The following is a 27500-nucleotide window of genomic DNA, read 5'->3' on the forward strand; positions in this document are numbered from 1 at the left end:
AGGTGTGGAGAGGTCAAGCTTTGGAGAGATCAAGGTGTGGAGAGGTCAAGCTTTGGAGAGGTCAAGGTGTGGAGAGGTCAAGGTGTGGAGAGGTCAAGCTTTGGAGAGGTCAAGGTGTGGAGAGGTCAAGCTTTGGAGAGGTCAAGCTTTGGAGAGGTCAAGGTGTGGAGAGGTGTCTTATTAAATGCAGGCGACTGACTTCATTATGTCGAGGAGGTGAAACACAGGCAGCTGACATAGTCAAGCCGTAAACAAGATCCTATCAGGTGTGCTAGAACATTTTGGCCTGGTGACTCCTGCCTCCCTGCAGTATGTAGCAGATCCACGCAGCTCCAGGACTGCAGTATGGATACAGGGTGTCCCGGACTGTAGTATGGAGACAGGGTGTCCCGGACTGTAGTATGGAGACAGGGTGTCCCGGACTGTAGTATGGAGACAGGGTGTCCCGGACTGTAGTATGGAGACGGGGTGTCCCGGACTGCAGTATGGAGACAGGGTGTCCGGGACTGTAGTTTGGAGACAGGGTGTCCCGGACTGTAGTATGGAGCAACGGTGTCCCGGAATGTAGTATGGAGACAGGGAGTCCCGGACTATAGTATGGAGACAGGGTGTCCCGGACTGCAGTATGGAGACAGGGTGTTCCGGACTGTAGTATGGAGACAGGGTGTCCCGGACTGTAGTTTGGAGACAGGGTGTCCCAGACTGTAGTATGGAGACAGGGTGTCCCGGACTGTAGTATGAGACAGGGGGTCCGGGACTGTATTATGGAAACAGGGGGTCTGGGAGCACAGTATTGAAACAGGGGGTCTGGGAACACAGTATTGAAACAGGGGGTCTGGGAACACAGTATTGAAACAGGGGGTCTGGGAACACAGTATTGAAACAGGGGGTCTGGGAACACAGTATTGAAACAGGGGGTCTGGGAACACAGTATTGAGACAGGGGGGCTGGGAACACAGTATTGAGACGGGGGGGTCTGGGAGCACAGTATGGAGACGGGGGGTCTGGGAGCACAGTATGGAGACGGGGGATCTGGGAGCACAGTATGGAAACGGGGGGTCTGGGAGCGCCGGAGAGACAGGCCTTCTGTTGTTGTTGTTTTCTGTGACCCTGGCTTCCCTCTCTCTCTTTATAAACCTGTTTGCTCCCAAAGACAGGGCCTAATACAAATTAAATTAAATCAAGTTTGTGTAGGCTAGGCTAATCCCTGTGTTTATCAGCGGGTTGGAATCCCCCCGTGAGCGAGCGGGTCAAGCGCACTGCATCTGGCCTCCTATCGGCCCTAGCCTCGCTTTCAAGCTGCTCAGCCATTCCCTGTTCGCTCCCTGACTGAAGATGACAGCAGGCCCCTACTCGACCCCCCCTCCCCACTGAGAGTGGGGATGTGGGGATGTGAGTGTGGGTGGTTGGTTGGTTGTGTATGTGGTGTTTCTCTCCAAGTGTATGCATGCTTCTGTATGTATATTCCCCTAGCCCCGTTGTCAGGTAAAGCTCTATCCTATCACTACATTTAGAATCAGCCTGGGGAAATACATTTTATAAAGCTCTATCCTATCACTACATTTAGAATCAGCCTGGGGAAATACATTTTATAAAGCTCTATCCTATCACTACATTTAGAATCAGCCTGGGGAAATACATTTTATAAAGCTCTATCCTATCACTACATTTAGAATCAGCCTGGGGAAATACATTTTTATAAAGCTCTATCCTATCACTACATTTAGAATCAGCCTGGGGAAATACATTTTATAAAGCTCTATCCTATCACTACATTTAGAATCAGCCTGGGGAAATACATTTTATAAAGCTCTATCCTATCACTACATTTAGTAGCAGCCTGAAGAAATACATTTGCTTATTGAAATAAGGTGGTTGAACTAGAACAACATGGCAGTGTGAATGACATTCCCTGTAGAGATGTGAGAGATAGAATGCTGTTGTTATGACTATGATGCCCCTGGTGGCTTTGACTAGGCTATTCCAAGATATTTAAATCTTTCCCCTTAAACCACTTGAGTGTTCCTTTAGCAGTATGCTTAGGGTCATTGTCCTGCTGGAAGGTGAACCTCTGTCCCAGTCTCAAATCTCTGGAACACTGAAACAAGTTTCCCTCAAGAATTTTCCTGTATTTAGCACCATCCATCATTCCTTCAATTCTGACCAGTTTCCCAGTCCCTGCCGATGAAAAACATCCCCACCGCATGATGCTGCCACCACCATGCTTCTCTGTGGGGATGATGTTCTCGGGGTGATGAGAGGTGTTGCGTTTGCGCCTGACCTAGCATCTTCCTTGATGGCCAAAATGCTCAATTTTAGTCTCATCTGACCAGAGTACCTTCTGCAGTATGTTTGGGGAGTCTCCCACGTGCCTTTTGGCAAACACCAAACAAGTTTGCTTATTTTTTTCTTTAAGCAATGGCTTTTTTCTGGACACTCTTCCGTAAAGCCCCGCTCTGTGGAGTGTGGAGTGTATGGCTCCGTTGTGGAGCTTTGCAGCTCCTTCAGGGTTATCTTTGGTCTCTTTGTTGCCTCTCTGATTAATGCCCTCCTTGCCTGGTCCATGTGTTTTGGTGGGTGGCCCTCTCTTGGCAGGTTTGTTGTGATGCCATATTCTTTCCATTTTTTAAATAATGAATTTAATGGTGCTCTGTGGGATGTTCAAAGTTTCTGATATTTTTTTATAACCCAACCCTGATCTGTGCTTCTCCACAACTTTGTCCCTGACCTGTTTGGAGAGCTCCTTGGTCTTCATGGTGCCACTGGCTTGGTGATGCCCCTTGCTAGTGGTGTTGCAGACTCTGGGGCCTTTCAGAACAGGTGTCACTATGTGACAGATCATGAGACCTTTATTTAACTAATTATGTAGGTAATTGGTTGCACTAGATCTTATTTAGGGGCTTCATAAGCAGGAGATATGACAGGAAAGTGCATCAGTAGTGGTGCTGCACAACCAGTGTATACAGGTACTGTGTGTGTGTGTGTGTGTGTGTGTGTGTGTGTGTGTGTGTGTGTGTGTGTGTGTGTGTGTGTGTGTGTGTGTGTGTGTGTGTGTGTGTGTGTGTGTGTGTGTGTGTGTGTGTGTGTGTGTGCGTGTGTGTTCGTTGGATTGGGATGGGAGTGAGTGAATGAGAATGTGTGTGTGTGTACAGTGGGGCAAAAAAGTATTTAGTCAGCCACCAATTGTGCAAGTTCTCCCACTTAAAAAGATGAGAGAGGCCTGTAATTTTCATCATAGGTACACTTCAACCATGACAGACAAAATGAGAAGAAAAAAAACAGAAAATCACATTGTAGGATTTTTTATAAATTTATTTGCAAATTATGGTGGAAAATAAGTATTTGGTCAATAACAAAAGTCTATCTCAATACTTTGTTAAATACCCTTTGTTGGCAATGACAGAGGTCAAACGTTTTCTGTAAGTCTTCACAAGGTTTTCACACACTGTTGCTGGTATTTTGGCCCATTCCTTCATGCAGATCTCCTCTAGAGCAGTGATGTTTTGGGGCTGTTGCTGGGCAACAGGGACTTTCAACTCCCTCCAAAGATGTTCTATGGGGTTGAGATCTGGAGACTGGCTAGGCCACTCCAGGACCTTGAAATGCTTCTTACGAAGCCACTCCTTCATTGCCAGGGCGGTGTGTTTGGGATCATTGTCATGCTGAAAGACCCAGGCACGTTTCATCTTCAATGCCCTTGCTGATCAAAATCTCACGATACATGGCCCCATTCATTCTTTCCTTTACACGGATCAGTCGTCCTGGTCCCTTTTTGCAGAAAAAACGCCCCAAAGCATGATGTTTCCACCCCCATGCTTCACAGTAGGTATGGTGTTCTTTGGATGCAACTCAGCATTCTTTGTCCTCCAAACACGACGAGTTGAGTTTTTACCAAAAAGTTCTATTTTGGTTTCCTCTGACCATATGACATTCTCCCAATCTTCATCTAAATGCTCTCTAGCAAACTTCAGACGGGCCTGGACATATACTGGCTTAAGCACGGGGACATGTCTGGCACTGCAGGATTTGAGTCCCTGGCGCCGTAGTCTGTTACTGATGGTAGGCTTTGTTACTTTGGTCCCAGCTCTCTGCAGGTCATTCACTAGGTCACCGTTCTTGTGATCATTTTGACCCCACGGGGTGAGATCTTGCGTGGAGCCCCAGATCGAGGGAGATTATCAGTGGTCTTGTATGTCTTCCATTTCCTAATAATTGCTCCCACAGTTGATTTCTTCAAACCAAGCTGCTTACCTATTGCAGATTCAGTCTTCCCAGCCTGGAGCAGGTCTACAATTTTGTTTCTGGTGTCCTTTGACAGCTCTTTGGGCAAATCAAATCAAATCAAATTTTATTTGTCACATACACATGGTTAGCAGATGTTAATGCGAGTGTAGCGAAATGCTTGTGCTTCTAGTTCCGACAATGCAGTAATAACCAACAAGTAATCTAGCTAACAATTCCAAAACTACTACCTTATAAGGCAAAAGTGTAAGGGGATAAAGAACATGTACATAAGGATATATGAATGAGTGATGGTACAGAGCGGCATAGGCAAGATACAGTAGATGGTATTGAGTGCAGTATTTACATATGAGATGAGTATGTAAACAAAGTGGCATAGTTAAAGTGGCTAGTGATACATGTATTACATGAAAATGCAGTAGTTGATATAGAGTACAGTACATACGTATACATAAGAGATGAATAATGTAGGGTATGTAAACATTATATAAGGTAGCATTGTTTAAAGTGGCTAGTGATATATTTTACATCATTTCCCATCAATTCCCATTATTAAAGTGGCTGGAGTTGAGTCAGTGTGTTGGCAGAAGCCACTCAATGTTAGTGGTGGCTGTTTAACAGTCTGATGGCCTTGAGATAGAAGCTGTTTTTCAGTCTCTCGGTCCCAGCTTTGGTGCACCTGTACTGACCTCGCCTTCTGGATGATAGCGGGGTGAACAGGCAGTGGCTCGGGTGGTTGTTGTCCTTGATGATCTTTATGGCCTTCCTGTGACATCGGGTGGTGTAGGTGTCCTGGAGGGCAGGTAGTTTGCCCCCGGTGATGCGTTGTGCAGACCTCACTACCCTCTGGAGAGCCTTACGGTTGTGGGCGGAGCAGTTGCCGTACCAGGCGGTGATACAGCCCGACAGGATGCTCTCGATTGTGCATCTGTAGAAGTTTGTGAGTGCTTTTGGTGACAAGCCGAATTTCTTCAGCCTCCTGAGGTTGAAGAGGCGCTGCTGCGCCTTCTTCACGATGCTGTCTGTGTGGGTGGACCAATTCAGTTTGTCTGTGATTTGTACGCCGAGGAACTTAAAACTTGCTACCCTCTCCACTACTGTTCCATCGATGTGGATAGGGGGGTGTTCCCTCTGCTGTTTCCTGAAGTCCACAATCATCTCCTTAGTTTTGTTGACGTTGAGTGTGAGGTTATTTTCCTGACACCTCACTCCGAGGGCCCTCACCTCCTCCCTGTAGGCCATCTCGTCGTTGTTGGTAATCAAGCCTACCACTGTTGTGTCGTCCGCAAACTTGATGATTGAGTTGGAGGCGTGCGTGGCCACGCAGTCGTGGGTGAACAGGGAGTACAGGAGAGGGCTCAGAACGCACCCTTGTGGGGCCCCAGTGCTGAGGATCAGCGGGGTGGAAATGTTGTTGCCTACCCTCACCACCTGGGGGCGGCCCGTCAGGAAGTCCAGTACCCAGTTGCACAGGGCGGGGTCGAGACCCAAGGTCTCGAGCTTGATGACGAGCTTGGAGGGCACTATGGTGTTAAATGCCGAGCTGTAGTCGATGAACAGCATTCTCACATAGGTATTCCTCTTGTCCAGATGGGTTAGGGCAGTGTGCAGTGTGGTTGAGATTGCATCGTCTGTGGACCTATTTGGGCGGTAAGCAAATTGGAGTGGGTCTAGGGTGTCAGGTAGGGTGGAGGTGATATGGTCCTTGACTAGTCTCTCAAAGCAGTCGTAGTCGTTTAGCTTAGTTACCTTAGCTTTCTTGGGAACAGGAACAATGGTGGCCCTCTTGAAGCATGTGGGAACAACAGACTGGGATAGGGATTGATAGAATATGTCCGTAAACACACCAGCCAGCTGGTCTGTGCATGCTCTGAGGGCGCGGCAGGGGATGCCGTCTGGGCCTGCAGCCTTGCAAGGGTTGACACGTTTAAATGTTTTCCTCATGTCGGCTGCAGTGAAGGAGAGTTCGCATGTTTTAGTTGCGGGCCGTGTCAATGGCACTGTATTGTCCTCAAAGCGGGCAAAAAGTGATTTAGTCTGCCTGGGAGCAAGACATCCTGGTCCGTGACGGGGCTGGTTTTCTTCTTGTAATCCGTGATTGACTGTAGACCCTGCCACATACCTCTTGTGTCTGAGCCGTTGAATTGAGATTCTATTTTGTCTCTATACTGACGCATAGCTTGTTTGATTGCCTTGCGGAGGGAATAGTTACACTGTTTGTATTCGGTCATTTTTCCGGTCACCTTGCCCTGATTAAAAGCAGTGCTTCGGGCTTTCAGTTTCACGCGAATGCTGCCATCAATCCACGGTTTCTGGTTTGGGAATGTTTTAATCATTGCTATGGGAACGACATCTTCAACACGTTCTAATGAACTCGCTCACCGAATCAGCGTATTCGACACTGTTGTTGTCTGACGCAATACGAAACATATCCCAGTCCACGTGATGGAAGCAGTCTTGGAGTGTGGAATCAGATTGGTCGGACCAGCGTTGAACAGACCTCAGCGTGGGAGCTTCTTGTTTTAGTTTCTGTCTGTAGGCAGGGATCAACAAAATGGAGTCGTGGTCAGCTTTTCCGAAAGGAGGGCGGGGCAGGGCCTTATATGCGTCGCGGAAGTTAGAATAGCAGTGATCCAAGGTTTTTCCAGCCCTGGTTGCGCAATCGATATGCTGATAAAATTTAGGGAGTCTTGTTTTCAGGTTAGCCTTGTTAAAAAAAACAGCTACAATGAATGCAGCCTCCGGATAAATGGATTCCAGTTTGCAAAGAGTCAAATAAAGTTAGTTCAGCGCCATCGATGTGTCTGCTTGGGGGGGAATATATACGGCTGTGATTATAATCGAAGAGAATTCCCTTGGTAGATAATGAGGTCGACATTTGATTGTGAGGAATTCTAAATCAGGTGAACAGAAGGACTTGAGTAACCGGAAGGTTGTTATGATCACACCACGTCACGTTAACCATGAAGCATACGCCCCCGCCCCTCTTCTTACCAGAAAGATGTTTGTTTCTGTCGGCGCGATGCGTGGAGAAACCAGTTGGCTGCACCGACTCCGATAGCGTCTCTCCAGTGAGCCATGTTTCCGTGAAGCAAAGAACGTTACAGTCTCTGATGTCCCTCTGGAATGCTACCCTTGCTCGGAATTCATCAACCTTGTTGTCAAGAGACTGGACATTGGCGAGAAGAATGCTAGGGAGTGGTGCATGATGTGCCCGTCTCCGGAGTCTGACCAGAAGACCGCTCCGTTTCCCCCTTTTACGAAGTCGTTTTTTGGGGTCGCCGGCTGGGATCCATTCCGTTGTCCTGGGTGAAAGGCAGAACACAGGATCCGCTTTGCGAAAGTCATATTCTTGGTCGTACTGATGGTGAGTTGACGCTGCTCTTATGTTCAGTAGTTCTTCTCGACTGTACGTAATGAAACTTAAGATGACCTTGGGTACCAATGTAAGAAATAGCACGTAAAAAAACAAAAAACTGCATAGTTTCCTAGGAACGCGAAGCGAGGCGGCCATCTCTGTCGGCGCCTCAAATCTTGGCCATAGTGGAGTTTGGAGTGTGACTGTTTGAGGTTGTGGACAGGTGTCTTTTATACTGATAACAAGTTCAAACAGGTGCCATTCATACAGGTAACGAGTGGAGGACAGAGGAGCCTCTTAAAGAAGAAGTTACAGGTCTGTGAGAGCCAGAAATCTTGCTTGTTTGTAGGTGACCAAATACTTATTTCCACCATAATTTGCAAATAAATTCATTAAAAATCCTACAACGTGATTTTCTGGATTTTTTTCCCTAATTTTGTCTGTCATAGTTGAACTGGACCTATGATGAAAATTACAGGCCTCTCTCATCATTTTAAGTGGGAGAACTTGCACAATTGGTGGCTGACTAAATACTTTTTTGCCCCACTGTATAGGTTTACACGTCTGTGTGTGTGTGTGTGTGTGTTTGTATGTATGTATGAGCCTCTTAACCCCTGCACACACGGCCTGGCTAGTATCCACCCCCACCACCCGTCTCGCCACAATGGCCATCCCAAGCCCAGTGTGTAAACATGACTTGTTTGAGTGAGTATTCAGGGCAAGCAGGATTAATGAGCACTGATGAAGTTCCACCTGTATCCCAGTCGGCCGCTGCCTCCCCTATTTGCCAGAGTGGCTCTCTCTGCCTTGTCTGGAGGCAGTGTGTGTGTGTCTGTGTGTCTGTGTGTGTGTGTGTGTGTGTGTGTGTGTATGCGTGACTAGTGTGTTTGTGTGACTCATTCCTTATTCAGTGTCAGATTAAAGCATGTCAATAACACGACCCACTCAATCCATCTCAGAGTGCATCCGCTCGCCGAGCATCCCAGTCTGTAATGAGCTGCCGCAAATCTTCATCCAACAAAAATGTCTGGAAAGATGCCTTGTCATTCTGATGAAGACGGGGACCAGAGAGAGTGAGAGACTTTTATTATGGAATACGAAACGACAACCCAAAACGGCAGCCGTCTGCCTGCTAGATATTTTGGTGGAAAACATAGCCTCTTGAGGTACATCAGATATGTTGGGGGGAAACATATCCCCTTGAGGTACATCAGATATGTTGGGGGGAAACATATCCCCTTGAGGTACATCAGATATTTTTTTAGAAAACATAGCCCCTTGTGTCATGTGGTCACTGTGGTGCACTGTCCTGGATTGATAGCTCTCTGTACACCCGATTGGACCCGGAGATGTCAAATGTTATGTCATTGGAAAATGTTTATTCAATCATTTAATTACGTACAATAATTCAAGGTTTGGGTCGTTCGCCATCCTGCAGCACACAGCTGTACTGTGAATCATATTTGTATACTGTACTCAGTGATACTGTATCCTACAATATATCCTACTATACTGTATATTTGTATTAAAGTGTAAAGGAGCTCAGCCTACTCATTAAAGTTCAGCCTACTACCAGTGCCACTCTTAAGTATGTAGGATTATTAGCTAAGAATGTGGGCGAGATGCTGCAGAGTTGCTCCTATTTGAGATTTGGATTTAGTGAAAGGGAAGGAACATTCACTAAAAGCGGTGGGAATTATGAGTACATTAAATTAGTCTCCCCTCTCCCCTGATACATTGGTGAACAGATAGAGGCCACAATTGAGAAGAAGTCCTTCGAAATCCTCAATAGGTGAATTCACTTGGAAAGCTAAAATGGCTGGTAGCAACACCAGTTTCATACCTATCCCCGGAAGAACAGGACATTTGGTAAATCTGCGTGGATTACACATTCCGATTAAACGTTCCAATTTCCACCATTCTTCTAATTCCAGGTATTTCTGGAATTCCAGGGCCTGTTCAGGGAATTCCGATGGACCTGTCCACCTGTCTCAGATGACAGGTTTTGGGAAGAGAGTGTGATTTTATTTGGATTTTTCCTGTCCTGACTTCCAAATGAAGGGAAATCCCCTGGGACTGCCTCAGGGGAAGTTCCCTCTATTTGAGTTTGATTAGGTTCCACAGGCTTAAGAGAAAAGCAAGCTGATTCATCCCTTTGAAAAAGCTGGTACGTGATAGCCAAGCTTTTTCTCCTTCCCCTTTTTAGTATTTAAAACCCCAAATCTTAATCTCGACCCATTCCTTCAGGATTTCGCTCAAGACAGACGGGCATATTAGATAGCTTTAAAAAAGGCACACGCTGACACACAAACATACACACACACACACACCCACGCGCACACACTTATTTTCTTAACACACTTGACACACACAAGTCTCAAATGTAACCACGGTTCCCCATCCTCCCTTCTCTCTATGTCAATGGCATGACTCTACTGAACGTGATGTTACAATGGTAACCTGCTACTCAGTGGATACATTGTCTTCGTCTCATTTGCATTTTACCACAAAGGCAGATACACGGACAAAGCACAACACAGGTGCTATTCCACTCCTCTCCAACTCTCTCTGACTGGGTGCGGTGGGCTAGAACAATGCTTCTCTCTAGTAAGACAACAACAAGATCAGGCTGAAACAAACCCTCTCAGCCCCGTCCTCTGGAATGCAGCAACAGACTCCTGGACGGGGGTCTATTATTAAAAATCTTTTCATCACGCTGAAAGGGAGGGAAAGTAGCTTTGACGTTTGACGACCTCATGAATTATTCATACTTTTGCTATTAATGTATGTATAATTAATCACATCTCCACTCACTTGCACACAAATGGAGCCGAAGGAGACCAAGCTTATACAGGCCTGACTGGGATGTTATAGCCTGGGCTGGCTATTGAGGCTTTACACTATTACAGGATCAAAGGGCAAGCCTCTCTCTCTCTCTCTCTCTCTCTCTCTCTCTCTCTCTCTCTGTCTCTCTCTGTCTCTCACTGTCTTTCTCTCCTCTGTCTCTGTCTCTCTCTCTCTCTCTCTCACCACAGATGTATCCACACCCCTTCATCTTTTCTTTTCCTCAATTTATTAGAATTAACAGTTGGCGATTGTTTTCAAACAAAATTTTGTTTCACACAGGAAGGCAGAGAGAAAGATCTGAAATAGAGAAAGACTTGAACCAGGAAGTAGGAATATTATGTTGACATATCTGTTTCATTGTGTTTCCTCCCTTGGTAGACCGGTTGTATAGTTGGGTCAAAACAATGCCGACGACACCACAACACGTGGTCAAGGTCAGTCCTGTGTTTGATTCACTCTTAGTCTGCCAATGCTTTTCTGTGGTTGTGCCCCAAATGGCACCCTATTCCCTACATAGTGAATTACTTATGACTAGAGCCCTATGGGCCATGGTCAAAAGTAGTGCACTATATAGGGAATATAGTACCGTTTGGGACACAGTCTCTCTGTGTGAACAAAGTAGCACTACCACAGTGCCTGCTGACACAAAGAACTGGGAAACTGCATTTCTTAGCTCAGCTTTCAGAAAGCCATTACTACATTCCCTCCACGCTCACTTTCATAATAAGATTGATTCCCAATTGGAGCAATTTGATTTTGGGGGCTGAATTGACAGGTGATGAAGTGAAATGATGTGGAGGACGTGGCAGGTTATTTGTCAGACGTGCCCTCTTGTCACCATAGATCGGCCGTAATTTCAGTTTGCTGGTTGACATTAAATGGTAACAACTCTTGTATTCATCATATGGCAGACTTCAGAAAGAGAATGTGTAGTCTCATCCACTAGTTCCATGGGTGTGGTGCCTCAGGCGCTCTTTCCCCCCTGTTGAGCCTCCCTGAGGGGGCTGGGCGTCTCTGACGGAAGAGGGAAATCTATAGCCTAGAAAATGGTACAGCATCAAGAGGAAATTCTATAAGTGTGTGTTCGTGTGTGTGTGTAGTAAAGGCGGGATATTAGCAACCCATACAATCTAGATGAGCGTTTCCACCCTCTCTCGTTGGTAAACACTGCATAACTCCCACTCCTACCAGGTGCTATGGTGGTCTGGTGTGTTGTCATGGGTAGTGCCACACAGAGCAAATCTGAGCTGGTTAGGGGTTCTACAGTAGCAGGTCTGTTGTGGCGTCAGCAGTAGCAGTGGTGGCGGGGGTGGCAAAACAGGCATGCAAATCAGAGTTTGTCAGAGCAGCGTTTTTTGGAGAGGGGAAGAGAGAGAGAGACTTGCGTGACAGAGAGAGTGTGAGAGGCTTAAGGGTGAGTATTTCTTTTCACGATCAGAATGTGCAAGAGCAGGGTGTAGGATGAGAGGCTGCACAACCATAACCACACGCACACACACACACACACACACACACACACACCCCTCTCTCTCACTGATCCCTACTAGCTGTCCCCTTCCTGCGGAAGAGGATATAAACAAAATGTCCTTCCCGGGACTCAAGGGACCCTATGAGTAAGCCCTGCTATAAGATGAGTCAACACTGAGACTGCAGACCGAGAGTGTGAAGGACCAAATCAGGCGTGAAAATAAGCCTGATGGAACGCCATCAATCCGTTTTAATTGAGGAAGTTCATGTTTTTTCTACGTTGATGATGTTGTGGACTATTTTCTTATTTATAGATGTAGTGTAGAAGGAATGGTGCAGCCAGAGGCTGTGTGACTCACTAAAGTGATACAGCCTCGGCCGAGTGTGTCTGCACAACAACTTGACAGGATTAGAGGCCTGCATCCATGACAGACATGGAGCGCTCCTCTTTCCAGACCTCACTGGCACCTTTTTATTTATCACCACTCACTCAACTCCCCATTGCAACCAAGTCCCAGCAAGGTTTTAGTAATTTGAGTTAAGGGTTTCGCTCTTCTGAAAGGAATTAAATGGCAAACTAATGGCCATTTTATCTACAGCGCCGAAAACAAGGACACGGCACAATAATTTATAATTTGCGGCGAAAGTGTGGTGCTTCAATTAAATGCGTGCAAATGTGTGTAAATGCTAATTGCATTGGTTGATGGTTGAATTTTTAACAGGAGGTGGTGTGACAAGATTTCTATCATCTGTTATCTTTTTTTTCTATTTTCCTGACACCTTCTGAACTGGCCTGGTCTCTCTCTCTCTCTCTCTCTCTCTCTCTCTCTCTCTCTCTCTCTCTCTCTCTCTCTCTCTCTCTCTCTCTCTCTCTCTCTCTCTCTCTCTCTCTCTCTCTCTCTCTCTCTCTCTCTCTCTCTCTCTCTCTCTCTCTCTCTCTCTCTCTCTCTCTCTCTCTCTCTCTCTCTCTCTCTCTCTCTCTCTCTCTCTCTCTCTCTCTCTCTCTCTCTCTCTCTCTCTCTCTCTCTCTCTCTCTCTCTCTCTCTCTCTCTCTCTCTCTCTCTCTCATACAATGAATACACTTACATTCGTACTACGGAACCAATTGTCACACTGGGAAGGAAGACAAATCAAATCTCACGGCAGCCACTAAGCGGGGAGATTGCTTTTCCTCTCTCTGCTGTGGGAGTAAGAGCGCCACAGAGGAGGATCCCACTAGTGCCCCCTTCACGGGAGGAATCGAGGAAGGAAGAGAGGGGAAATGTGGAGGCCTTTAGGGCTGGAGCTAGAGGGCTAAGAGATAGAGAAGACTCCTTGGGGGTAAAGTGTCACCTATCTCCCTCCTCCCTCATTCCCTCCCTCCGTCTCCCCTTTCACTATGACACCACCTATCAGTCACACGGAAACAGAAAAATGTCCCCCTTTTGTTTAACTCCCCAAAACGCTGTAAACCTCCTGTCCTCCTCTTCTCCAGACGAAACAGGACAATAATTACGGGGATAGAGTAACTCCGGTCGTCAAACTGGGGCCACTCAGATCACAACAACACATTATCCAACCTGATTAAGTACCATTTGCGATGGCCTCGCGGTAGTTAAGCCTCTCCTCATCCTCCATCGGCCTGAAACTCAACCTCAGAGCGAGAAATATTGACATGTTCTCCTCTGGATTTTGAAAGGCGGTTATCTACAGTAGGTAGAGGTGGACGGGGGCGGACGGTACATTTCTTTACAGGAAGCCACCCTGCTAATGTATCTGTCTGTTTTCACCCTCAGAACGACCCTCTCCAGAGTGCCTCCTTATCAATGCACTAGGCAAGGTTGTGCACCTTTCTGTTTTGTGTTTGCCTATGTGCAAAAAGGAATCAAAGAAAAGGAATTTCATAATTTTGTCACCTAACTTTCAACCTCAATAAATCTTTTATTGATTTCATGTTGAATTCATATTAGTTGACAACTCAACCAAATGTAAATAAAAAATAGACGTTGAACTGACATCTATGCCAGTGGGGATGCACTCACTTTATTGCCACTGATTTTTCTGATGAATAGAGTCCCTTGGGGGAGCACGGGTCCATGTAAGCTGTTCTAGTGTACAGTTGAATGACAGATCAAATCATTTTGAGGGCAGAAGACCTAGAATAACTCATTTCTGGGGACCGCATTTATTCCACCAGAATTTCTGGGGACCACATTATTATTTAAATGTTCATCCCAAATCTAATGACAACCTTAAAATCAGGACATGTCTATATTTACGTCAACAAATAACCTTTTCATCTTTAATCAAAATGAAAAGAAACCAATAAATGTATTTACTCAATAAAATTGTATTTTTTTTAATTTTCTTTCTCACAAACACTTGTATATTGTCCCATACAAATAATAATAACAATAAAAAAATGGAATACCACTCTTTTAAGGGGTTACGATGACATGACTTGTGGTGAACACTAAGCAGTGCATTTTGGGAAATGCAGTCTTTATGACGTAGCCCAGTGTGTAGATAACTAAACCACCATAGAGCCTAAGTATCATCCCTCCCTCCACCACTCCTCTCAGGACTACCCTCCGCCGCTCCTCTAGGGACTACCTTCCACCACCCCTCTCGGGACTACACTCCACCACTCCTCTCGGGACTACACCACCACTCCTCTCGGGACTACACTACCACTCCTCTCGGGACTACACCACCACTCCTCTCGGGACTACACCACCACTCCTCTCGGGACTACACCACCGTTCCTCTCGGGACTACACCACCACTCTCGGGACTACACCACCACTCCTCTTGGGACTACACTCCACCACCACTCTCGGGACTACACTCCACCACTCCTCTCGGGACTACACTACCACTCCTCTCGGGACTACACCACCACTCCTCTCGGGACTACACCACCACTCCTCTCGGGACTACACCACCGTTCCTCTCGGGACTACACCACCACTCTCGGGACTACACCACCACTCCTCTTGGGACTACACTCCACCACCCCTCTCGGGACTACACTCCACCACTCCTCTCGGGACTACACTACCACTCCTCTCGGGACTACACCACCACTCCTCTCGGGACTACACCACCACTCCTCTCGGGACTACACCACCACTCCTCTTGGGACTACACTCCACCACCCCTCTCGGGACTACACTCCACCACTCCTCTCGGGACTACACTACCACTCCTCTCGGGACTACACCACCACTCCTCTCGGGACTACACCACCACTCCTCTCGGGACTACACCACCACTCCTCTTGGGACTACACCCCACCACCCCTCTCGGGACTACACTCCACCACTCCTCTCGGGACTACACTACCACTCCTCTCGGGACTACACCACCACTCCTCTCGGGACTACACCACCACTCCTCTCGGGACTACACCACCACTCCTCTTGGGACTACCCTCCACCACCCCTCTCGGGACTACACTCCACCACTCCTTTCGGGACTACCTTCCACCACCACTCTCGGGACTACACTCCACCACTCCTCTGGACTACCCTCCACCACCCCTCTCGGGACTACACTCCACCACTCCTCTGGACTACCCTCCACCACCCCTCTCGGGACTACACTCCACCACCCCTCTCGGGACTACGCTCCACCACTCCTCTGGACTACCCTCCACCACCCCTCTCGGGACTACCCTCCACCACCCCTCTCGGGACTACACTCCACCACTCCTCTCTTTAATAAAGTTTTCCCCTTGTTACTCCCACCATACATGTTCATTAGCTTCTCATTGAATGCCCGGGCTAGATGGAGATCAAGACATTTTAATGAGTGCTCACTGGGACCGAAGTGGAGCACAGGTGGCGCGCTACACCAAAAAAACACATGATATGATATATATATTTATATATCTACATACAGTGCATACACGTCCAACCCCGGTAAGACTAGCAAAAATAATTGCAGACACCCAATTACGTTTGATATTAATGGAGTCAAGCCGGACAGGAACAAAGGAGTTTTGTTCTCTATCCACTGCTTGTCGAGCAAACACGCCATGGTGCGCTCTGAATTAAGGGCAGCTAATAAAATGTTAATTAAAATGGCTTTTTACTAATTATCTCCTTGATAACAATGAGTTAAAGTTTAATTAGACGGAGGGGAAAAAGCGGCCCGCCGCAGCTAACCGCTAACCTTCAGTGCGTCCAGATGCATCGTCATCTCTCAAATCTCAATCAGGAGGCCGCCTGCCCTGCCGTCTTCGCTAATTACAATATTATCTCGCTGCAGAGGTAATTAGCCAGCGTGGAGGTGAGACGACAAACAATGGCCTTATTTGGCCTGTGATTGAAGATATTTTGGCAGGCCTAGTCTACTAGACAGAGGCGGTGGAATAAACAAGACATTTAACCCACAATAACAACTGTGACTTACATTGGTGTACAATTAACCATTGTAGTACACCAGGGCTATTCAACTGGCGGCCTGCGGGCCAGAACCGACCCGTTTACTAATTTAGACTGGTGGTTGAATTTTGAAAATGAATTAAAGTCTGCAAAAAAATCCCTGCCAAAATCCAAATTTCAGTTCCAAAATGAGGAGCACTATTTTGGTTGTCTATAGTGTGGTTCCTCAAGGTTTCTTGCGCCTATGTGGCATGTTGATAATTTTGTCTTCATATGAATGTGGCTCTAGAATTTGAATGGTTTAAGCTAAATATTATGACGCCATTCCTGAAAGCTACGACTCCCAGAAACACGTACGTGCCTTCTGTTTCCATCTCTGATACACAAGGACTCGTTAGAAGGGAGTGTGACAAAAAACACCTGGGAAATTATTTCAAAGCATAACTTCAGACTGGAATTTGTCAGTACCTGATTGGACATATTTTTGTGTTATTTATTGAGATGCTTAGTTTTCAGATCATTTTAAAATGACCTAAGCTTTTAATAGTTGTTTAAATAAAATAAAAATGTATGGTGAGTGAGCATTGTGCCCTATCAAATGTTATGGTTGCACTTTTACTCACATTGGTTGAGTGCCCTCCACTTCTTTTCTAATTAACTAATGAACTAACTAATGAACTAACTAATTAATTAAATAGACATGTTGTACATTCTTAGAAAAAATTGTTCCAAAAGTGTTCTGCAGCTGTCCCTGTAGGATAACCCTATTTGGTTCCAGGTGGAACCCTTTTTGTTTCCAGGTACAACCCTTTTGGGTTCCATGTAGAACCCTCTGTGGAAAGGGTTTTACCTGGAACCCAACACCTACATAAAGAAACATCCTAAATTGTGGCCCGCGTTTACACTCCAGTCATTACTATGATCCTGTTCTCCCCAATTAAGATGCCACCAACTTAATTACACCGAATGGTGTAATTGCAGACCACAATTTGGGGTGTTACTTTATGAAGGTGTTGCCTGATATCAGGAAACACTCATTGATACCTGCCATCGGCTGGTTCAGGTGTTATGATTGTTTCTCGACACAGATGATCTGGTTACATAGCAGGTTAGGATTACAAATTAGCGTGGCATGTTAGGAGAATGAGGTTAAGGTTAGGCAAAGGGTTAGGCTTAGCTACAATGCTACAGTTGTCTACAACTGTTGTGCCCTACGCGAAAGAAAAGGACAAATGGTGAGCATCAATGGATGGAACGTGATATCAAGAAATGCCTATATCAGAAAATCCCCCTAATTTGCGGTCTGCAATTAGCGGCCTCTGCCCTGAGATTGTAAGGTTGCGAGTTCAATCCCTGAATGAGTCATACCAAACACGATAAAATGGGACCTGATGTGTCTCTGTTTGGCATTCAGCATCAAGGAGATAGATTGGGGGTAAGGCCTTGTGATAGACTAGTGTCCTGTTCAGGGGGTTTACTTGTACTTCAAGCTGACTCATGCAACAGAAACAGGAGATAGGCTCCTGGCCTATGAGCTGTTCTGTCTCACACAAGACAAGGCTACTTACTTACTTTGCACTTCTGTGAACTAAAATACAGTACTTTGTTAAAGCATGGAAGTTCCTCTAAGAACAATGCTAGCGCTGATACCTTTATGATATTTATGATAATGCTAGCGCTGATACCTTTATGATATTTATGATAATGCTAGCGCTGATACCTTTATGATATTTATGATAATGCTAGCGCTGATACCTTTATGATATTTATGATAATGCTAGCGCTGATACCTTTATGATATTTATGATAATGCTAGCGCTGATACCTTTATGATATTTATGATAATGCTAGCGCTGATACCTTTATGATATTTATGATAATGCTAGCGCTGATACCTTTATGATATTTATGATAATGCTTGTATTGTGTTTGTATTTGAAGCTCAGGGAGATAATTCCAGGGTTACTAAAGAGTAAAACAAACACAGACACATGCATTTACCTAGCATTAACAAGCTGTTCCATTGTTTCAAAGACCACAACGGGGTCGCAGGGTGCTATTTTGGGGCGGCAGGTGGCCTAGTGGTTAGAGCGTTGAGCCAGTAACCGAAAGGTTGCTAGATCGAATCCCTGAGATGACAAGGTAAACATCTGTTGTTCTGCCCCTGAACAAGGCAGTTAACCCACTGTTCCCAGGTCATCATTGTAAATAGGAATTGGTTCTTAACTGACTTGCCTAGTTATATAAATCAACCATTTTTGGTCACCGGGTGCTATTCCCTACAGGTAACATTACCCCCCCCTCTCTCTTTGCTTTCTAATGAAGGGTGGGGGCATGTTTTATGGGGTGTTTTTAAGTCTCAATAAAGACCATCAAAAGCCTCTCTCTCTCTTCTGCCTTGTGGTTTCTGCCTCAACCTACACAGGTTCAACTGGAGAGGGTGGGGATTAGGTTTCACCGTCTAACAAGGTGAAAGCAAAACTCAAGTGCCATTTTTAATCCAAATCTGTTTGGTCACCCTGCGTTGCTGCCTCACTGCCTCACCGTTGCACACGGCTCCCTGCTCCCGTGAACAGCAGGGCCGAGCCGGCAAGAAGTGTCCCTCAATTGATAATCAGTGAGTTCGCTCCACCGCCTGCATTAACCTCGTTCATCTAGGGGTGACTCTTTTTTTCAGGATGTTTGAGAAGTAACACTTCCTCACCGGATGGGAGCCATTGACTCGGTCTCTCTATCCCTTTATCTGGGATGTAATGAGTCCATGAGAGGAATTTCTCCCTCTTCCCACAGGAAAACAATTGCATATTATCAAAGTCTGTTGAAAGGGTCAGGTCATGGAGTTTTTTATGGGCCCCCTGGGGATGTCCTTTGAGAGTGCCTTTGATACCCCCTTGACATGTTATCTGGATGTGAGTGGATGTTGGCCAAGCACAAAAGACTACCTGTTCAATGTCCCCTCTCTCCCCTGTCAGTACTCTCCTCTCTAACTCACTACAACAGTCTTCTATAAATGTTGGGGGATTTGATTTTTTATGTTGAATGCTGGATTCCTTTTACTGAGTAGATTCTCACCAGACACAAGGGGATGCCTCAACGTCCTCTCTCTCCGCTGTCAGAGCTCCCCTCTCCCTCAACCTCTTTCTATAAATATGTGTGAAGTTAAAAAGTTAAACGCATGATGCCTTGGAACTATGTGGGTCAGAGATCCATCATATGCAGATTCTTCCGTGCTGGATTTTTATCTCCTATTGCCGAAAGTTAAGATTCCCCCTGGTACGCTCTTAATTTCTTCTTTCCACACTTTTATTTATTTAATATTTATAGATTCCAATCTGCTCAAAAGTGGTTGAGGAGAAAGAGAGAAGAAAAAAGGGAAACTTCTCTTCCTCCTCTCTCTCGCTCTATCTCTCTGCGTGATGCACTGTCCTCCCTAATGATCCCATTTTGAAGACTGTGGTCTGACGGAGGGAGGGAGAGGATGGAAGCAGGGTGGGAGGGAGGAGAGGCCCTGCTCACTGCAGCACTTTCCTCAGCTCTCTCAGCTCCTAGTCTGCCTTTCTCTCTCCCTGTCTCCCTGGGTGTGCTTTGAAAGAGAATGGTTTCTGCCTTTGAAAGCAGAGGCTCGCTCACCAGCCCTTTGTGTAAAATAAAATGTATATTGAAAGGCAATTACCGGTGTAACATTATTTGGTTCCCTACGTAATTAAATGCATCTCTTCTGTGTTTTTTCTCCCTCCCCCCTCTTCCCCCTCTTTCTCCTCTTCCCCAATCTTCTGTTATAGACGGAGAACTATATCGACTCCAGCTACGTAAACAGCCGAGCACACCTTATCAAAAGGTACTTCTCGATTAGAAAATTTTATGATTTTCGCTATCAATCATTGTGATCCATAATTGTCTGATGGTATTGGCTGCAAATGCATGAGTGCGCATGTTGTTAAAATCAGTGTTTGTTCTGTGTATTCGATACAAATTGACAGAATCAAGAATATAATTTGGAATTAAACTCTAAAATGTTCCCTCCCTGTTCTGTTAGGTCACCTTTATGACTCTCTATCTTCACATCATGAATAATTCTACCCATTCCCATTAAAAAACAATTATCCATCTTGCACATTAAGCAATTATGAAAAACTCCTGCTAAATCGCTGCTCTTAAAACAACTTACACATCACAATAAATAAGATTAAAGAAATCAAATAACATTTTTGCCAGGAAAGTGATTTCAATACTGCAAGAGGTTCGCAGCACAGTTAGATCTCAGTGTATAAAAATATATCAGCTCAATGCTGTTACGAAAGTACCAATAATGAAGTTAATTTGTCTGCCATTTTGAGAACATTGAGCTGAGCACAAGTGTTGTCTTTGTGAGGTATTAGTTATAGTGCATTCCTGAGTCCACCTGAAGCAGGATTTTAGGGGAGTTAGTGGTTCTGAGGGTGGTAGTGTAGACAACCCTAATAACGGCCTGCAGCGATTCGGGGGGGGGGGGGGGGGGGGGGGTTGCGACCAGGACTATAATTCCCCCTTTTTACCTGCAGCTATGGAACATTCCAACTTCCCTTTGTTTGAGCCCATCTCCATTTGAGATTCCCTGTGTTTATGTAAACAAAGCGCCTGAGAGGCACCTCTGCAGCACACTACAAAGTTATCCCCCCTAGGAGCATGTGGGCCTGTGGTCTGGGACAGATGCCATAACACTGATAACATCAGAGAGATGTAGAGCCATCATTACCACCACTGCACTCCCTCTCTCTCTCCTTTTCCCAGGCAGGCTTCTCACAGGAAAGAAGGGAACTGCTACTGATACTATTTATTTTCTCTTTTCTCTTCTCTTCTCTTTTCTTTCCTTCTCTCTTCTCTTCTCTTCTCTTCTCTTTCCTTCTCTTCTATTTCATTCTCTTCTCTTTCCTTCTCTTTCATTCTATTTCCTTCTCTTCCCTTCCCTTCTCTTCTACTTCCTTCTCTTCTCTTCTCTTTCCTTCTCTCCTCGTTCCTTCTCTTCTATTTCCTTCTCTTTCATTCTATTTCCTTCTCTTCCCTTCCCTTCTCTTCTACTTCCTTCTCTTCTCTTCTCTTTCCTTCTCTTTGCTTCTCTCCTCGTTCCTTCTCTTCTATTTCCTTCTCTTTCCTTCTCTTCTCTTTCCTTCTCCTCTATTTCCTTCTCTTCTATTTACTTTTCTTGTCTTTCCTTCTCTTCTCTTTCATTTCCTTCTCTTCTCTTCTCTTCCCTTCTCTTCTCTTTCTTTCTCTTCTCTTTCCTTCTCTTTCCTTTTCTTCTCTTTCCTTCTCTTTGCTTCTCTCCTCATTCCTTCTCTTCTATTTCATTCTCTTCTCTTTCCTTCTCTTTCATTCTATTTCATTCTCTTCCCTTCTCTTCTACTTCCTTCTCTTCTCTTTCCTTCTCTTTGGTTCTCTCCTCGTTCTTTCTCTTCTATTTCCTTCTCTTTCCTTCTCTCCTCGTTCCTTCTCCCCTATTTCCTTCTCCTCTATTTACCTCTCTTCTATTTACTTATCTTGTCTTCCCTTCTCTTCTCTTTCATTTCCTTCTCTTTCCTTCTCTTCTCTTTCCTTCTCTTCTCTTTCCTCTCTCACTCTGCTACATGTACAAGTATACATTCACCCCCTCCCTCAATACCAGTCTTGTTTGCCTCGCACAATTTGTTCCAATGGGCTGGCAATCAAATAAATGGAATTCATGCATGTACTATACAGCTGCTGATGGCCTTTCTCCCCTGCCTCTATTGGCTGTAAGCCCCAAACAAGACAGATGCAATCTGTGCACATACTGTATGTGCGCATAGCATTTTCTATACCCCTTTGATTGAACAGTAGAGAGTGATTGATTGCATCCCATTTTAAAGGCCCACTCCTTTTTTTGAAAAACAACATAACGGCAGCTATGACACTTGGTTTGCTATAAATCTGAGGGATGGGCCTTCTCTTTCCTTCTCTTTCATTCTCTTTCCTTCTCTTTCATTCTCTTTCCTTCTCTTTCATTCTCTTTCATTCTCTTTCATTCTCTTTCATTCTCTTTCCTTCTCTTTCATTCTCTTTCATTCTCTTTCATTCTCTTTCCTTCTCTTTCCTTCTCTTTCCTTCTCTTTCCTTGTCTTTCATTCTCTTTCATTCTCTTTCCTTCTCTTTCCTTCTCTTTCCTTCTCTTTCCTTCTCTTTCATTCTCTTTCATTCTCTTTCCTTCTCTTTCATTCTCTTTCCTTCTCTTTCATTCTCTTTCATTCTCTTTCATTCTCCTTCATTCTCTTTCATTCTCTTTCCTTCTCTTTCATTCTCTTTCATTCTCTTTCATTCTCTTTCCTTCTCTTTCATTCTCTTTCATTCTCTTTCCTTCTCTTTCCTTCTCTTTCCTTCTCTTTCATTCTCTTTCATTCTCTTTCATTCTCTTTCATTCTCTTTCATTCTCTTTCCTTCTCTTTCATTCTCTTTCATTCTCTTTCATTCTCTTTCATTCTCTTTCATTCTCTTTCATTCTCTTTCCTTCTCTTTCATTCTCTTTCCTTCTCTTTCATTCTCTTTCCTTCTCTTTCATTCTCTTTCCTTCTCTTTCATTCTCTTTCCTTCTCTTTCATTCTCTTTCCTTCTCTTTCCTTCTCTTTCATTCTCTTTTCTTTCCTTCTCTTTCATTCTCTTTCATTCTCTTCTCTTTCCTTCTCTTTCCTTCTCTTTCATTCTCTTTCATTCTCTTCTCTTTCATTCTCTTTCCTTCTCTTTCATTCTCTTTTCTTTCCTTCTCTTTTCTTCTCTTCTCTCATTTACAAGTGATATTCTTAATGAATCAATGGGTATGTAATAATCACATCAATTTAAATGATAAAAACCTCTGTCAATACCCAGAGTGGGTCTTTAAAGTCACAACGGTTCACACTAGCGATGCCCTTGAAGTCAGTGCATCGGCACCCACGCTGTCCCTAGAGAAACAGCCTGCAGCCTCTCTGCTCCGCTATCAGCCGAGTAAAAAAAATGGCCTCTTAATCCCAAAAAGCCCCAACAGAGTTTATCTGTGCCTCCACCACCAACATCACAATCACCACCCTCCGAGTAGCAAGGTTCTGTTCCCTACACTAATAAAATGTGGAAGGCTGTGAAGTTGTGCCCTTTATACAGCTGAGGCCAGAGTTAAGAGGAGTCCTCCTGAAGATGCCTACCATCTCTCTCATTGTGTCAACATTTCCAGTGCTTCGAGAGCTGTGTGAGAGTGAAGGATGCAGAGAGACACGTTCATTTAGCAGTCAAGGAGGAAAGAGTGAAAAGATTGAGAAAAATGTAATAAAGTAAAGCAAAGAAAGAAAGAGCAAAAAAATAGATCTCCAAAGAGAGAGGTGGAGGGGGAGAGGTGCTGAAGGAGAAAGGAGAGAGCTTCTGATTGAAGTTGATGTGACAGGAAATCAACATTCTCTCCTCCTCTCCCTCCCTCCTTCCCTCTGTAGCACATCGACATTCAAGGACCTGGAGGGCAATAGTCTGAAGGACAGTGGGCACGAGGAGAGCGACCAGACGGACAGTGAACACGACGTCCAGAGAGGCCACTACATAGACACGGCTGTCAACGATGTGCTCAATATGACCGTGCCCCCCAACGTCTGCCAGCTGCCCGACCAAGGTAGGAGAAAAGGTGTGTGGAAAGCTGTGTGTGTTACTCATCATTCATCCCTTATTGTTAGAATAAGAATTCCCATGTTACTCGGTAACTGTGTGTTACGGTTTACACTGCCACCCAGAGCACTTTTAAGCTGTACATTATGCCCACTCCTACTTAAGCCTGAGAGACCTTTGTGTGTATGTGTGTGTGTGTGTGTGTGTGTGTGTGTGTCCATAGAATAAGAATTCAACTGGCAGTGATCATGTTCAAAGTTGTCTGACAACCACCAGAACACTTCAACCACAACGCCATTCTCCCAGAAACCTTTTACTGGCTTTGACTGTCATATGTGGTTGTTTATCTACCTTAGTTGAATGCACTGACTGTAAGTCCCTCTGGATAAGAGTGTCTATTAAATGACCAAAGTGTAAAATTGAAATGTAGAATTAATTATATTTCTAAGTGTGTATCTGTGTGTTTACACCAAGCAGAGCATTATGCCCACTTTCAGACAAGGGCCCTCAGATCTGTGTGAATGCCTCAGTACTTTCCTTTGAAGTCCCCGTGCTAATGTAGAGGGATCCCTCCCAGCCAGGGCAGCCTTTGATACAAGGCTCCGGTAACATTATTGCCTGATAGTAGGCCTAGCCATGTCTGTCTGGCAGTATTCATCGGCAGTAGACTTCTGAGGTGCTTGAATGGCGGATAGCAAGAGCAATTAGGCTGACAAAGGTGGAAGGTGGGGGGGGGGGGGGGGGGGGGGCTCTACATATCGTTGTAACCTCTCTCATACATTATTCAGCAGGATCATTTAGCGGAGGAATTAATGTTGATGTTTCTTTGCCGACTTCCACAGTTTAACGACACATCAGAATCCCTGGCAGGGGAAGTAGAAGGGGTCATGTTCGTTCTTCACTACTGCTAGTCAGTTAGTGGTTCCTGGTTCCATGGTTCTAGAGTGGTGGAGATGGGGAGCTTATGTGAAGAAGTGTCATAGAGAAAGGAAGGGTGGGAGGGAATGAGTGTGAGAGGGAGGGAGATGGAGGGGTAGAGGGAGAGCGAGAAAGGGACTGAGCGTAAGAGGGAGGGAGATGGAGGGGTAGAGGGAGAGCAAGAGCGAGAGCGAGAAATGGACAGAGCGTGAGAGGGAGGGAGATGGAGGGGTAGAGGGAGAGCGAGAAAGGGACTGAGATGAAGGGAGATGGAGGGGTAGAGGGAGAGCGAGAAAGGGACAGAGAGGGAGGGGTAGAGGGAGAGCGAGAAAGGGATTGAGCATGAGAGGGAGGGAGATGGAGGGGTAGAGGGAGAGCAAGAAAGGGACAGAGTGTGAGTGGGAGGGAGATGGAGGGGTAGAAGTAGAGCGAGAAAGGGACTGAGCGTGAGAGGGAGGGAGATGGAGGGGTAGAGGGAGAACGAGAAAGGGACTGAGCGTGAGAGGGAGGGAGATGGAGGGGTAGAGGGAGAGCGAGAAAGGGACAGAGCGTGAGAGAGAGGGAGATGGAGGGGTTGAGGGAGAGCGAGAAAGGGACTGAGTGTGAGAGGGAGGGACATGGATGGGGGAAAAAAGAGAGAAATGGCTTGGTGAAGAATGCAAAAACCTAAGAAAGAAATTGAGAAACCTATCAAACCAAAAACATAGAGACCCAGAAAACCTGAGCCTACGCCTTCACTATGGTGAATTCCTAAAACAATACAGAAATACACTATGGAAAACGAAGGAAAAGCACGACGAAATCAACTCAATGTAATTGAAGAATCCATAGAATCTAACAACTTCTTCGGAAATTGGAAAACTCTAAACAAACAACAACAGGAAGAGTTATCTATTAAAAAATGGAGTTGTATGGATTATCTACTTCTCCAATCTGTTTGGCTCTATAACATAGAACAAACAGCAAAAACATATACATGATCAAATACAAATCTTAGAATCAACTATTAAAGACTACCTAAAAGGAAGAGAACAAAGTCATCAGCTACAGATACATTAACCTGGAGAAGAGACCCCTAAGCAAGTTGGTCCTTGGACTCTGTTCACAAACACAAACAGACCTCACATAGCTCCAGGACAGCAACACAATTAGACACAACCAAATCATGAGAAAACAAAAAGATAATTACTTGACACATTGGAAAGAATTGACAAAAAAACAGAGCTAACTAGAATGCTATTTGGCCCAAAATAGTGAGTACACAGTGGCAGAATACCTGACCACTGTGACTGGCCCAAACTTAAGAAAAGCTTTGACTATGTACAGACTCAGTGAATACTGCCTTGCTATTGAGAAAGGCCGCCGTAGGCAGACCTGGCTCTCAAGAGAAGACAGGCTATGTGCACCCTGCCCACAAAATGAGGTGTAATCTGAACTGCACTTCCTAAACTCCTGCCAAATCTATGACCATATTAGAGACACGTTTCTCTCAGGTTCCACAGACCCACAAAGAATTCGAAAACAAATCCAATTTTGATAAACTTTATCTATTGGGTGAAACACCACAGTGTGCAATCACAGCAGCAGGATGTGTAACCTGTTGCCACAAGAAAAGGACAACCAGTGAAAAACAAACACCATTGTAAATACAAACTATATTTGCACTTCATTACACCACTGACATTTGAAATGTCTTTACTCTTTTGAAACTTTTGTGAGTGTAATGTTTACTCTTCATTTTTTATTGTTTATTTCACTTTTGTTTATTATCTATTTCATTTGCTTCTGCAATGTAAACATATGTTCCCCATGCCAATAAAGCCCTTAAATTGAAATTGAATTGAAAGAGAGGGTGTGTGTGTGAGAGAAAGGTAGTGAGAATTGGCACGGACCTGTGAAGAAATGTAATTATATTTGATTTAATTGAGAGTGAATGAAAGATAGGGCTATAGACCGCGATAGAGAGAGAAAGAACAAAAAAGGATGGAGAATGAGAGAGCGAGAGAGCAGTAGGTGGATAGAAACTGGCACAGACCTGTGCGCTAGTACTGTATGCACCTGGGGGTATTTACCCAGCTCAAAGGAAACACAGGTGCTCAGACTTGGGAGAGCACAGAGCAGGGCCGTCAGTGTGTGAAGTGAAATTTTTAACTGGGTGGTTCGAGCCCTGAATGCTGATTGGCTGACTGCCATGATATATCAGACTGTATACCACAGGTATGAAGAAACATTTATTTTTACTGCTTTAATTACGTTGGTAACCAGTTTATAAAAGCAATAAGGCACCTCTGGGGTTTGTGGTATATGGCCAATATACTACGGCTAAGGGCTGTATCCAAGCACCCCACGTTGAGTCGCACTTAAGAATAGCCCTTAGCCGTAGTATATTGGCCATATACCACACCCCCTCGTGCCTTATTGCTTAAATGAACAGCAGCCATTTGACTGGCTTGCCTCCTACTCTAGTTAACAATTATTTTATTTTCTGAGGAGACAGGAGGATAGATTTGCCATGCTTTGTCCAGTCTCGATGACAAGGCCTTTCATCTTAGCAACTTGAAACAATCAAACAACTCCATTGGTCAATAGGGAAAACTATATCCGCATATTACCCAGGATGCTTCACTTCAGTCTATCTTTGAATTTGTAGAGTTAGCCTACATACTTGGTCATTGGCTTCTGCTATG

General features: G+C 45.0%; 1 protein-coding gene across 6 annotated transcripts in view; it reads left to right on the top strand.

Annotated features, from left to right (window-relative positions):
• pcdh19 (protocadherin 19) overlaps window positions 1-27500 on the top strand; it is a 91573-nt gene that overhangs the window by 33157 nt on the left and 30916 nt on the right. For 3 of the 6 annotated variants that reach the window (XM_031797776.1, XM_031797778.1, XM_031797777.1), the window contains exons 3-4: window positions 20064-20119; window positions 23730-23914. In XM_031797776.1, coding sequence (XP_031653636.1) covers window positions 20064-20119; window positions 23730-23914 — 241 coding nt within the window. The remainder of the gene's footprint in view (window positions 1-20063; window positions 20120-23729; window positions 23915-27500) is intronic. The other 3 variants (XM_020453171.2, XM_020453172.2, XM_020453174.2) reach the window with 1 other exon arrangement.

This window comes from Oncorhynchus kisutch, linkage group LG19 (assembly GCF_002021735.2).
Source record: "Oncorhynchus kisutch isolate 150728-3 linkage group LG19, Okis_V2, whole genome shotgun sequence".
In the NCBI taxonomy this organism is placed as follows: Eukaryota; Metazoa; Chordata; class Actinopteri; order Salmoniformes; family Salmonidae; genus Oncorhynchus; species Oncorhynchus kisutch.